We start from the raw sequence: 15,320 nt of genomic DNA on the forward strand, positions 1-15,320 counted from the left end.
AGGGTTGTAAAGGCCCAATTATTTAGCTATATAGAGACACTACGGGAGTGCTCCAAACACCTTCAATTAGAGTGTTGTATTAGGGTTGTAAATGCCCTGTTATCTAACCATATAGAGAGACTACTAGAGTGCTCCAAACACCTTCAGTTGGAGTGTTGTATTCGGTTGTAAATGCCCTGTTATCTTGCCATATACGGACACTACTAGAGTGCACCAAACATCTTAAATTGAAGTGTTGTAATTGCGCAGTAAATGCCATACTATTTTGACATCTATAGACACTACTAGAGTGCTCCAAACTCCTTCAATTAGAGTGCTGTATTTGGGTTATAAATGCCCTATTATCTAGACATATAGGGACACTACTAGAGTGCTCCAAACACCATCAATTGGAGCATTGTATTTGGGTTCTAAATGCACTATTATCTGGTCATATGGGGACACTAATAGAGTGCTCCAAACAACTTCAAATGGAGTGTTGTATTTGGGTTGTAAATGCCCTGTTATCTTGCCATATAGGGACACTGCTAGAGTGCTCCAAACATCATCAATTGGAGTGTTATATTAGGGCCGTAAATGCCCAATTATCTTTCTATATTGAGATACTACTGGAGTGCTCCAAATAACTTCAATTGGAGTGTTGTATTTGGGTTGTAAATGCCTTATTATCTTGCCATATAGGGACACTACTAGAGTGCTTCAGACACCTTTAATAAGAGTGTTGTATTAGGGCTATAAATACACTATTATCAACTTATATAGAGACACTACTAGAGTGATCCAGACACCTTCAATTTGAGTGTTGTATTAGGGTTGTAAATGCCTTATTATCTAACCATATAGAGACACTACTAGAGTGCTCCAAACACCATCAATTGGAGCATTGTATTTGGGTTGTAAATGCTCTATTATCTGGTCATATGGGGACACTAATAGAGTGCTCCAAGCATCTTCAATTGGAGTGCTGTATTTGGGTTGTCAATGCCCTGTTATCTTGCCATATAGGGACACTGCTAGAATACTCCAAACAGTTTCAATTGGAGTGTTGTATTAGGTTTGTAAATGCTATATTATATAGCTATATAGGGACAGTACTAGATTGCACCAAACACCTTCAATTGGAGTGTTGTATTTAGGCTGTGAATGCCCAATTATGATGCCATATAGAGACACTACTAGAGTGCTCGAAATACCATGAATTGGAGTGTTATATTAGGGCTGTAAATGCCCAGTTATCTTGCCATATAGAGATACTACTGGAGTGCTCCAAACACCTTCAATTGGAGTGTTGTATTAGGGTTGTAAATGCCCTATTATCTTTCCATACAGAGACACTACTAGAGTGCTCCAAAGACCTTTAATAAGAGTGTTATATTAGGGCGGTAAATACCCTATTATTAATTCATATAGAGACACTACTAGAGTGATCCAGACACCTTCAATTTGAGTGTTGTATTAGGGCTGTAAATGACCTATTATTTTGCCATATAGAGACTACTAGAGTGCTCCAAACAACTTTAATAAGAGTGCTATATTAGGGCTATAAATACCCTATTATCAACTTATATAGAGACACTACTAGAGTGATCCAGACACCTTCAATTTGAGTGTTGTATTAGGGTTGTAAATGCCTTATTATCTAACTCATACAGAGACACTACTAGAGTTCTCCAGACACCTTCAATTTGAGTGTTTTATTAGGGTTGTAAATGCCTTATTATCTAACCATATAGAGACACTACTAGAGTGCTCCAAACACCATCAATTGGAGAATTGTATCTGGGTTGTAAATGCTCAATTATCTGGTCATATGGGGACACTAATAGAGTGCTCCAAACATCTTCAATTGGAGTGTTGTATTTGGGTTGTAAATGCCATGTTATCTTGCCATATAGAGACACTACTAAGAGTGTTATATTAGGGCAGTAAATACCCTATTATCAACGCGTATACAGACACTTTAGAGTGATCCGGTCACCTTCAATTTGAGTGTTGTATTAGGGCTGTAAATGCCCTATTATTTTGCCATATAGAGGCAATATTAGAGTGCTCCAAACAAATTTAATAAGACTGTTATATTAGAGTTATAAATATCCTATTATCAACTCATATAGAGACACTACTAGAGTGCTCCAGACACCTTCAATTTGAGTGTTGTATTAGGGTTTTAAATGCCTTATTATCTAACCATATAGAGAAACTACTAGAGTGCTCCAAACACCATTAATTGGAGTATTGTATTTGGGTTGTAAATGGTCTATTATCTAGTCATATGGGGACACTAATAGAGTTCTCCAAACATTTTCAATTGGAGAAAATTTGATTCAACAAATTAAGTTTCCTCAAAACACTAATAGAGGTCTTTAAAGATACATCGGAGAGTCTCCCGACCAAAGGATTCTATCTACTAAGAATAATAAAAAAGTTGCTTTGGAATTGATTTTACCCTTTAGAATGAGAATCTCTGTTTCTTTGGTAATAACTGAATCTTTTAATAAATTACTCATTATATTAATAAATAGTAAGAATTAGACATCTGTTCATGAATCATGATAATAATTGTATATGTATGGATATTGAAGAAAGAATAAAGAAAGATTTTTTTATTATTCATTCCATATATGACATTCCATATATAGAAAAACATAGATATGAAGAGCCGATACACTAGGAACTAATAAGGTTTGTCACATGCGTATGGCATATGATTAATATTAAGCTAATACATTATTCATGACTTGCTCATTAATTATGGTTTTTCGTGGAATGTTATTCTTTCATAATTGCAGTTGCCACAAAACTTATTATATTTAATATTTTTTCACACATGACATATTTCCTAAATGTCATGTACGTGAGTAGTAGTCCGGTGACAAATCATTTATCCATGGCACGTGCTAACAGAAAAATGGCCTTTAAAATGTATCGGTCGAGTATGGTTAATAATAGAAAACTACTTGTATTTTATAATTTATTTTTTTGGTCTATGATATTGGATGGAACTAAATGTATTATCATATTAAGTTTACAATTAAGTTTTTATTAAGTTTACAATTACATCACATTTTTGGCGTGTACAAATTATTTTATTATCAAAATAAAAAATAACAATTTGGACAATACTTAATGTAGATGATTTTATAGATTTGATTGTTATAATTAATTGAGCGACTTAAATAAAACTTTCTTTTAATATTTTTTGGATTATTTTTCGTCTTACATGTAAATTATATCAAGGTTTTAAATAACTAGCTATAGCTACACTATAGATTTTTCAGACCACAAGAACTAAGCTATGGGACAAAAGTGTAATAATTCAGCTATGACTGCTATAGCTGTAATAGTTGTCCGTTATTACCGTTATGCATGCGCTATTGCGCATCGCTATGCTACATGGATTTTTTTGTTTATTTTTGCAATTTACATGGAATTGTGCCTATTTGTGATGCTACATGGTCCACTATTTTAGGTATGCTAAATTGAAGTTTGTGTTTATATGTTCCTATTTTTTATTTAGTATCTCCTTCTATATCGAAAAATACTCAAATATTAAATCTTCATTTGCTTGCTCTTTGTCTTGTATTCACTTGTAAAATTATTGTCATTCTTTCAATTGAAAGATAATGATTATTATAATTTTTAAAATGATCAAATAGTAATAGATTTCATTTCACTTGTAAAATTAATTGCTCTTCGTCTGTTATAACCTGTCATACTATGAAGTATGAACTGTTAAAGAATGTTGCATTGTCGATCTTTTTTTTATTATTTGCATGATTAAAGAAAGTATAGACTTATATTAGTTGTCATTTAGTTATTACTCCAATTCTCCAATATTGATAATATTGATAATTACTAGAAATATAGAATATATTTTTTGAAAAGAAGAAAAAAACGCTATGTATAATATCTTTCGCTATAGTTACGCTATTCAAGATAGATTTTTCTTTAGCCTCTCCACGATGATGGGATAATCGCTATTAACCATGAATCATACATAATATATTTGAACTTTTTATTTCAGAGTAAAAACTACAAAAAAATTTATTAGTTAACTATTCAAATAATCTTAATTTAAACAAAAAAAAAAAAGAGAGAGTGGTGCTCTCATACTATGATAAAAGCAAATTGTACCTTTATTCGTAACTCAACTAGCAATGATCACATTAAATGAGTGAAATGAATTATGATATGAATGTGTAGCATAGAAATTACACGCAAAATTGTAATTGATCTTATTGTGCATTTTTCTAACTTGTTCACAACTTAAACCTTTAGCTAAATTTTTTTAAATTTGTTGTAAAACGCAAAATAAAATAAACCATTTGCAATCAAAAATTAGAAAAAATAAAAGTCAATACAAACTAATAGAGACAAAATGAAAATAGAAACATAATATCCTTTCGCAAAACAAGTACAAATTATAAACAGCACAATGAATGCAGCTTGATAATTGTTTGGAATGACATTATACATTGTTATGAATAAATATTAAATGCGTGGATATCATTCATTTTGTAACTTCTAATATTAACCCTCAATTTATTTCCCCACTACTCCATGCATTACTATTAGAATTGATACCCAATATGTACTATTGAAATTGATGCCCACTACGTATTATTGGAGCATTATATATATCATGAATTAATAATTTGTTTAATTAAATTGTTGCATCTGAAGATGCATCAGTACTTCCTTTGGAATTGTTTTCTAGTTCTTTAATTTCATTAGATTATGTAACATTTATGTTGCTATTTTCTATTGCAATGTAATGAGGAACTCTCTGTGACTATAATTGTGACTATATTTGTAAAGACGAATTGTTTGCATATTGATTTTTCTTCAATTAAGAATAGAAAAGCTTGATATTTTGGTTAAATTGATGAGCAACAAGTATTTTTTCTTTAAATTAGGTAGAACATAGTGGTCAGTACTGAATAATGGAGAATTCAGTACTACCTCATGGGTCAAATTGTGAATATTTTAGGCTTCTAGGTTTGCTATAAGTGAAGTTTTATTTCTTACTTTGATTTTATGCCAATTTCTCTAATATAGTAACTCTCATATTTTTGAAACATATATTGCAGGAGGATAAAAGAGGTATTCAAAAGGAGATCTTATATACTGTTTTTATTTGACACAATGTTTTGTATCTCAATTGAATATATTGGCTTATTCTAAAGACTAAAATTTATGTTTTCATTCTAAATATTCAATTTATCTCAATTAAATATTGATTGTTGTTGTGATTTATCCAACAATTTCTAGTTCAACGTTTAAAGTACAAATTCAATATTCAAAGTCTAATAGAAATCTTTAAATTTAGAAGGTGATGCATGGATTCTCTGACTATCCATTTTGGGTTAGGAAGCGTCTAATTGTCCACACCTAGTTGTCCATAGTTTTTTCACAAAAAAACTGTCATTTAACTTGCGCGGATACTGTAAAATTCTTCATTCATTCTATATATTTACACAATATATCACATAAAATACTTCAGTTAATAAAATATTCAAAGTGATCCCAAGATTGTTAGTAATAGTTTGCAACTTGCACAAAAGGACAAAAAAATGTACTTTCAGAGGGACCACTTGCTGTATTTTCGGAAATTACAGTTATTGACAGTTAGTGTTAGTTATTAGCAGTTATTTCGACAAAACACGTGATAAAAAGGAAAAATTAAAATTTTCAAATAATTTTTTTTAGAATTTATTTATTTATTTTTTCTTTATTTAATCAACACACAAAAAAATCATCTAAATAATGAATACTATAAAATTGTCCCCTTTAACTATAAAAATAAAATATACAAACTATAAAATTGTAGTCATGGAAAATTCACAGATTAAAACTATAAAACAAAACATACAAACTATAAAATTTCAATACTTTAAAACTGTCACCTCTAAACTATAAAAATAAAACGTACATACTATAAAATTTTAACAAAGTAAAAACAGCATATGAAAACGATAAAATAAAATGTAAAAAGTATAAATTTTCAATATTGTAAAACTGTCAACTTAAACTATAAAAACAAAACGTAAAAGCTATAAAATTTTAATAATGTAAAATAATTAGCAGATGAAAACAATAAAACAAAATGTAAAAAATACAAAATTTCAATACTGTAAAACTGTCAACTTAAATTATTAAAACAAAACGTACAAACAACAAAATGCCAATACTGTAAAACTGTTATATGTAAACTATAAACCAATTGAATATATACAACAACCAGAATATTAAAAATAAAAAGTGAAAAAAATAAAAACTACAACACTTCAATACTGTAAAATGACATATGTTAACTACAAAGATAACAACTGCAAACTGTAATACATCATTGTTCAATAAAACATAGCAATTCAAAAACATCTGTTCAACCCAATCATAATATTCATCACACAAATATATCTGTCAAACAATACCAAACACAACTATATCATTCAACATCCAAAATGACATCCAACATACTATGCAAAAATAAAACTTCTAAATCATCACCCTCTTATGAACATTGTTAGAATGAGTAAGAAGTCTCATCATAAGAATCACACGTTCTTTCGAAATATCATCATGCATACAAATAAAATCGATCAATACAGAGATTGAGATCAAGTCACAAGTCTCTTATCTAAAAATCGATCTATACAGAGATTGAGATCAAGATAGAGCGTAAAAAATTAGATCGACCTTGAAACCCTAAAAACTAGTCAATCGAAAAAGAGAAATGGCAAAAAGTAAAGTGAGAACATAGAAATAGTTGAGGGTATTTTCATCTTTCTATCCAGTAGTGATGGCGACGTCCTCGAGTCTGACGATTGGAGCAAACTCAGAGGAGATCGGATAGAGTGCGATCGACGAACATGGCAAGAGGAAGAAAGAGAAAGGAGAATCTCACCGTTCATTAGCACAATATTATCGGATATCCATTTAATCAAATTCAAATGATACATCCAGGAAACTTTGAGGTTCGGTGAGCTTTGTCTTCTTGGACTCTATCTCTCTCTTTGTCCGTTAGCATGCAGCAGCTGCAATTTTATCAATGAGGATCGAAGAAATGGAAAGGAGAATCTCACCACTGGAATATCCATTTAATCAAATTTAAATGATAGAATCAAGTAGATAAAGAAAAATGATAGATAAGGAGAGAAAGAGATACTATTTTACCGCTCAAAATTGAGATTTTTCAAGTTTGATTGATTCTTAGATCTGAATTTTTTTGTGTCTGTGAACCGAGAAAGAGAGGGAATTAATTTTAAGATGAAAAGACAAATTGAGAAAGTTAATAAAAGGAAGGTCTGTACGATGGAGTTAGTTAGAAAGACGGTAGAAGTTGGGACGGATAAGATGGGTACAAAGTTATAAAGTCTTGGGTATAAAAGGTAGTGGATAATGTTGTGGATAAACTGTGGACAGAACAGTGTGGACAAAAACATTTTCTCTTTGAGTTATTAGCCAAAGGAGTGATAGCAGAATTTTACTTTTCTATTACGGTTAATTTAATTAAGAAATTAGACATAGTGTGAGGCTTGGAATGGAGAGTCGGTAGATATATAACATCTGCTCTCTTTTTTTTTTTTACATAATTTGTGTAGCATTTTAATTTATTATTTTTTGGTTACAAGCATTTTAATTATAGAAGCCTAGCTTCCTAATATGTCCCACTTTGCTATCCTATATTGGGATATAAAAATCAGCAATTCCAACTTAATATTTAGATTCCTAGTTTTAAATAATAGAAAATTAAAAAAATATAATTGTTGGTTAACAATGCTAAATTTTTGAAGTATTCCTAAATTAAACACAACTTAATTAAGGTAATTGCGGATATCTATTATTATTCACTAATCACTAACTGAGGGTGGACAAGATATACATTTTGATCACTTGATTAACGTGGGGTATTAAATTAACATGTCAATTTGATGTTGAGTAACTAACTAGACACTTATATTCATATACAACTAAAACAATGTTTTGTGAGGCCCGCACAAACTATTTGTGTGGCGTTAACAACTTTCGAGAAATCAGCCATTTCGATCTATAATTTCCAGATTGAAGAGTGCGGCCCGTACAAAGCTACGGAAATTGATTGGTTTACTCTGTATATGTGATTCTTCTTAATTACAAATTTCATAATCAATCCATCAATAATTTGAATTTTGCTTGTATAGGTCTACATATTTATGGTCCATATTCTAATGAACACATTAATTGTCAAATATCCTTAATCTTTATATATATATGACAGTGTACAATTCATAATCATATCACATATATGCTCAATGTTGGATACATGATCCAACAATATCCCACTTAATATATTAAACTTTTTAATTATGTATTGCTAAACCTTATGCGCGTGCAAAATCTACATATATATGTACATGATTTGACGGCCCAGATCGTGCGAGGGAGAACCTCGTAAAAAGGTTTGGACCATAAGGGTTATTTGACAATAAGGATTATGAGTGAAGAATTAAGAGTTCAAGAAGCGTTAAGGATCCATTGTTCAGCAAATTAAGCGGCTAATGAAGCTAAAGGATGCGGATTAAGTCCTAAGAAAACTTAATCCCTTGTTGCCGAATATAGCCTCTTGAAGGATTCTCCAAATAAATCAAAGCAGGAGGAAATTTTAGGCATGGAGTATGATGACTCAAAATGAGACTATTAACTTTTAGTATATAAATATATACTTAGTTACCCTAATTCTACTCTGTCAGTTTACAAGCGCATAATCCTACCGTGTAGTACTGTCGGGTGTCGATCCACAGCCTTGGTTCGGTCTTATGAGTATTTGAAAGGTTCTCCTACTCTAATGTCAGTTTGTGAGGAACAATTCAGATTGCCACATGAAGTAATGTAATTAAACTACTCACACTAATCTAATTAATCACATTCCCCTATTACTCACTAAGTAATAACCCTAAACCCTATTATTACAAGTAATAAATATATTTCTAATTATAATTTGAGATGAGATCTAATCTATATCTTGTCAAGGGAGCCCACTGAGTTCTGACTCTAGCTTTTGAAACGCTGCCAAGCCTCGTTAGCCGAAATGCTTGGTACTTAGTCGTATAAGTCTGTTATCATATATGATAGTCTTATGCCTATTGGTATGTGGAGGGCATTGACATATATATAGTAGACATAACTATGTATACAAGGATATAGTTCAATAACATTCAAAGAATAAGAAAATCTCAAATAGACATAAAAGAAAAATAAATATAAATAAATATATAAAGAGATAATATAGAATTCAATACATCCAAAACCTAGAGAAGAGAAACTTAACTACTCAAAGCCATGACAAAATAAAAGTAATAAAATAAGAATAACATAACCACAACCCTTGTAGATTGGAGACTCTTCTTCCTTAGATGACGCCTTCTTTTTCCGCTTTGGACTTCGAGAGCTTTCCCTTCTCCAACTCTAGAATTTACACATACTATTCTACTCTAATCTCTAGACTTACACAACTAAAATATGCACACTAAATCCTATTACATGAGGGGTTTAATCCTAAGGGTGTAGTCATGGAGAACATGGATGCTATATTTAGCATTACATGGCTAATATTAGCCTCTCATGCCATAAATGGAGCTCCAATTATAGATTTTCAATTATAGCAAGGCCTGTCACATCTATAGGTTCGTCCTTCTAGAAGGTTATTACTCAATGGATGAGATTTAATTCAAACTAGACAGTCCACGGATTGAATCCATGTGCCTTTGGGGCCTAGGCTTGAACCCGCATACGATATACCCTATACCGCAAGGCACTCTAACTTAGCAGAATTTTCTGTGATTTCACCATGTTGCATGTTGTGCACTTCGTGTGAGGTGTTGCATATTCCATGTGATGCCCTATTTTGACGATTTCTTCAAAATTGGCCTAAATATGACATTTTTGTTCCGTTTTCGGTCTAATTACGTAATTTTCTCGAAAACCTACCAAAATAGCCTAAAAACACATTTTGCGGTGAATAATTCGGAAAAATAGATACTTTGCATACGCTTTTTCACCATTTTCTATACTAAAAAGTAGTGATTTTCGTTATATAAATTGGCATTATCAAAGTACTGGGAATGAATAAAACTATTAGACATACATGCCATCTCCATTTAAAAATGAAAAGAAATATTTGTCAATTTTTTTTAAAATAACTGAATAAATATATGGATAAAGAAGAAAATATTAAGTTTTGTGGAGATTGAATATTATGGTGTTTCCATAAAAAAATGGACTAGTTTACAAAATTTATATGAGCACACTAGAAATTCCCAATTTATATTAAAACTTGGTACGTACAAATGAGTAGCCTAAAAACATGTTTGCGGTGAATAATTCCCAAAATAGCCTAAAAACATGTTTGCGGTGAATAATTCGGAAAAATGAGTACTTTGCATATGCTTTTCCACTATTTTCTGTACTAAAAAGTAGTAATTTTCGCTATATAAATTGACATTATCAAAGTACTGGAATGAATAAAACTATTAGACATACATGCCATCTCCATTTAAAAATGAAAAGATATATTTGTCATTTTTTTTTAAAATAACTGATATAAATATATGGATAAAGAAGAAACTATTAAGTTTTGTGGAGATTGAATATTATGGTGTTTCAATTAAAAAATGGACTAGTTTACAAAATTTATATGAGCACACTAGAAATTCCCAATTTATATTAAAACTTGTTACGTACAAATAAGATTCTATTTTCTATTTATAAATAACAGAAAGTTCCTGTTTGCGAGCCTTTGGTACGGAACCGAATTCGAAGTGTTATATTATTATTAACACCATATTGTTCACAAAAAAAATGCGCCGAGAAATCCCACCAGATTACAAATATAGCCAGCTAATATATATATATTTCACTGTAATAGTTAGTTAACAATGCTATTTTAAAGTATTCCTTATTCAAACACAGTTTAATTAAGGAAATAGGAAATATCTATTATTGTTCACAAATCACTAGACCGAAAGTAGATATGATATACATCGTGATTACTTGATTAACTTAGGCATGAAGTAACTTACACAGTTTTAGATAAATGAGACGTATATAGATAAAATTACGAGCACATATTAGGAAGGTACTTTTTTATAAAAAAGAATTGCACACTAAAAATATAATACACCACCGCCTTTCTATATTTCATTGAACCAACCCGCTCTCCCCGCCTATATAAGGATTCATTTAATTTTTCTTGGTCTCTTATCCTCTCTCCTCTCTATAATTTCTGTTTCTCACAAAAACAAACTCCTCTTCTTTGCTTGAAGGATCATAATCCAACCACAACAAAGAAAATTAATTAATTATGGGAAGGAATAAGATACCAATTAAGAAGTTGGAGACGGCTAGTCACAGGAGAGGTACATTTAAATATAAGAGATCAGAAGGCATCAAGAAGAAAGCCAAGGAGCTTTCCATCTTATCTGATGCTCAGGTGCTTCTTCTCATGCGTGACCCCAACGGCCAATACCATCTTACATGTCATGGAGAGAACAGGTACTTAAATCAATAGCTCACTTCAAATTAATATGTATCTTATTATATCCATGCATAATTAACTGTTCTAGCCAATCATATTAATTACATGTTTGCACCCCAACCCTACTTTGTGACGCTATCTTCTTTTTTATTTCTGAAATAAGACAAGTTATGCAGTTTAGGAGTTTAAACTGATTTGTTTTTATTTTCTTATCTCAGCACTTTCGATGGAGTTGTGCAGAAATTTCTTTCAGAATCTCAACAGAACCTTGACAACTCGTACGTCTTTTGTCAACTGTTTAATTTTTAAGCTAGTTTATTTATTTTTTTCTTGATATATTTCTTTCATCTTTATTATATTTCTAATTATTATGCTCTACTTATTTTTTTTCAATTTACAGAAGGCGAGATCGCATGGAAGTAAGATCTCGAATTCTGCTATTTGTATATGTTAAAAGAACGATCTCTTTTCACATTAGTGCAAATTTTTACAAAGTTAATGATAAATCTTACATATTGTTGTTTGTTTTTGTAGATTCTGCAGAAGTCATATAAAAAAGACAGCCATGCAATCAATGCTCTCTCTCTTATGGATCATGGGTCTGCTTATCTTAATCTTTCTTTCCAGTTTTTAAATACGAAAGTACCTTGCACTCAAGATGTTTGTATTAAAACCTAATTTAAAACTGGTAAAGTAAATCATAAAAATAGGTTATCAAACTGGTAAAATAAAACTTGAATATTGTACTGTGTTGTTAGTCGTTCAAGTTATTATTGTAAAACGTTTAATTCTGATATCTTGATTTGTTTTCTTGGGTGCAGTATGAAGGCCATTAATAAGAACCATAGCCCTCTGGTAAATTCCAAGGCTTAAAATATCGTTGTCATTCTATTTCTAGTTTGTTTAATTTTTCTAAGAGCACAAAATATTGATTGATTGCTTTTTTAATTTGATAGGAGACCGATACTGAGCACATAAAGCAAGAAATATCTACAATAGAGAGTCAATTGGGACCTCTAAGGTAATATAGATCATTCGCAGAAATTATGATCTTTTTTCTTCTCAGTCAAGGATCAATTAATACAGTAAAACTGGTACTCGATTGACATCTGCTTCCGTAATAACAAAGGCATATATCAGATATGTCAGTTTTGATCAATACCCACTTTACAGTTTCTGTACATAACAATATGCACTCGAGAACCAGTATCATACAAAGCCCTTTCTAGAAAAATCACTGAAATTAGTTGCCAAATATATTTTTATAGTTTATTTCCCAATTATATATATATATATAACCTTCTTTTGTATAATTTCAGAAATATCAATGAAATTGATGCCATAGAGCGGTTTGATGAACTTACGGCGATGGAATGTTCTATCCTGGAGTCATTATCAAAAACAGAACAAGAGCTGGTAATGTGTCGTGTTTTCTGAGAATTTCTTCTCCCCTTTTCTCAAGTATCAATAGGAGTAAATAATTTAAAAACAAAAAGATAAAGATTTACAAAACCATAGGATTACATAGATAGATTGAAAGTGCAAGCAGTTCATATGATTGTCGTGTGTGAATAATTAAAAAATTGTTTGAGGTGAGGACCATATATGTATCACACAAGAACGAATATTGTATATGATTGATGAGCAACAAGAGTACTGCAGTGTCAAGTGATACGCATTTGCTTCTCTTTATCTAGGTACACATTGTACAGCAAGAGAAGTCTGGTTATCCTGATCAATGGTAAAATTTAGAAATATTTAATATTTTGATTTATGTCACACTAAATTATAATTGTTACATATAGTTACAAATTACGGTGACAATTATCAGATGTTCAATCCCACCCCTTTTTCATATCAGAGGTTAGATAACATAAAGCTTACATGCGTTAAGAAAATAAGAATCACAATGTATATAACCTCAGCTTAAGTTTCAAAATTGTGTAATACGTACTGTCAAGTAATAGTGCATGTAATTAAGCAAACACAAATATATTAGTAACAAAAAGGCTGTTGGTTTATGCTAATTAAAAAGGTGATTAAGACATAGCACAGAGGTGCAATGAATGATTTAATTTTTTATGTAATCATTGTTTCATGCAGGGATCCAATGGCCTCAATGAGCACGGCACTGCCAATGCTCCCTTTTCCTTCCATGGGTGGAATGGAGCAGCTTGCAAGAGTCGAGTCGATTCCTACGGCTATGTATAATAGGTAGGATAACAAACTAATAATAACTAAAACTAAGATAATAACTTAAACCCCAAGCTGCATAGGTTCATTATTGTTAACTTAAACCATATAAGGAAACATTAATTAAGGTCTAATTTACATAACCCTAAGTTGAATCGTAAATAATTTATTAATATTTAAGTGTGCATCCTTAATTTAGTATTTAAACTGATACTCGTGCAATGTAGAGATAGTATATGTACACCATCTAATAGACCATAATTAAATAGACATTTGACATGTTATTCGAAATAATAACTAAAACTAAGATAATAACTTAAACCCCAAGCTGCATAGGTTCATTATTGTTAACTTAAACCATATACGGAAACATTAATTAAGCTCTAATTTACATAACCCTCAGTTGAATCGTAAATAATTTATTAATATTTAAGCGTGCATCCTTTAGTATTTAAACTGATACTCGTGCAATGTAGAGATAGTATATGTACACCATCTAATAGACCATAATTAAATAGACATTTGACATGTTATTCGAAATAATAATGAAATATGTTTCTGCGTTATACAGGGGTCAGCTGAGAGAGGATTCCTCATTCCAGCTCTTAGACAGTGATCATACGATGCTATGTGAGCCTAACCGCCGCTATTTGAGCCTAACCGCTCTTTGTTTGTTATCTGATAATTAATTTCACTATATATAGCTAGATCAATGGCTGTGTATAATTTTTAATTAGTTTTGCGAAAGGATATATATTATGTTTCAATTTTTATCCTGTATTTATGTTGTTTCGACTTCTATTTGCAAATGGTTTATTTTATTATATATGCATTTTACAAGAAATTTAAAAAAAATGGCTTAAGTTTTAAGTGGTGAATATGTTAGAAATAGGCACCATAAGATCACAATTTTTTAGTGTAATTTATATATGCTACACATTCACATTATGATTCATGTCATTCACTTGTATTAGTAATATAATCATTGTTGGTTGAGTTACGAATAAATAGAATGACAAGCTCTACCAACGTCATTCTATTATTTGTTTAAATAAAATATAAATAGAATGACGTTGGTAGCAAGGATGTTTGAAGTAAATATGATTTATAGAGTCTATATTAGAATTATATTAAGGTTATACAAATCAGAAGGGAATCAAATGAAGCGCAGACAGTTGTACTTCCTCCAAAACAAAGTAGATAAATGGTTAAAACAATTAGTACGTACGTTAGATTTTTAATAATTTATGGTGCTGAAACAGTTTAGGTGTCAGCTGGTCTTCGAGCCTAATTAGCAAACGATGAGTTACATGAATCTCTAAGATTAAAAAATTAGTACGTAGGTTAGATTACACGACAAGCATGTTGAGAGATGAAATATATACATATTTGCTCTTCTAAAAAAAATATATACATATCGTTATGTTAAAGCTCAAAGGCACTTGGAAGGGATGAATAGAGTCATTTTAAACTAAAATATAAAATATTAAGTCCCTAGTGTGTCCTATAGTTATTATTGGCAGAAACTAGATAATTCGGTCCTATACTAAAATATAAAACAAATAAAGTAGAAAGTAGATTTTAGAGACAAATGACACAAGAGTTGTTGACG

At 30.8% G+C, this 15,320-nt stretch overlaps 1 protein-coding gene across 1 annotated transcript; it reads left to right on the forward strand.

The window, feature by feature from the left end:
• Positions 1-11,341: 11,341 nt before the first annotated feature.
• Positions 11,342-14,397, forward strand: LOC144572526 (agamous-like MADS-box protein AGL30). Its single transcript, XM_078322167.1, has 10 exons — positions 11,342-11,532; positions 11,734-11,793; positions 11,916-11,934; positions 12,050-12,114; positions 12,337-12,370; positions 12,472-12,536; positions 12,835-12,931; positions 13,213-13,256; positions 13,619-13,729; positions 14,280-14,397. Exons 1-10 carry the CDS (start codon positions 11,342-11,344, stop codon positions 14,395-14,397), a joined length of 804 nt encoding a protein of 267 aa, XP_078178293.1.
• Positions 14,398-15,320: the final 923 nt, after the last annotated feature.

The sequence above is a fragment of the Carex rostrata genome, chromosome 1 (assembly GCF_964058835.1).
Source record: "Carex rostrata chromosome 1, lpCarRost1.2, whole genome shotgun sequence".
Taxonomy (NCBI): Eukaryota; Viridiplantae; Streptophyta; class Magnoliopsida; order Poales; family Cyperaceae; genus Carex; species Carex rostrata.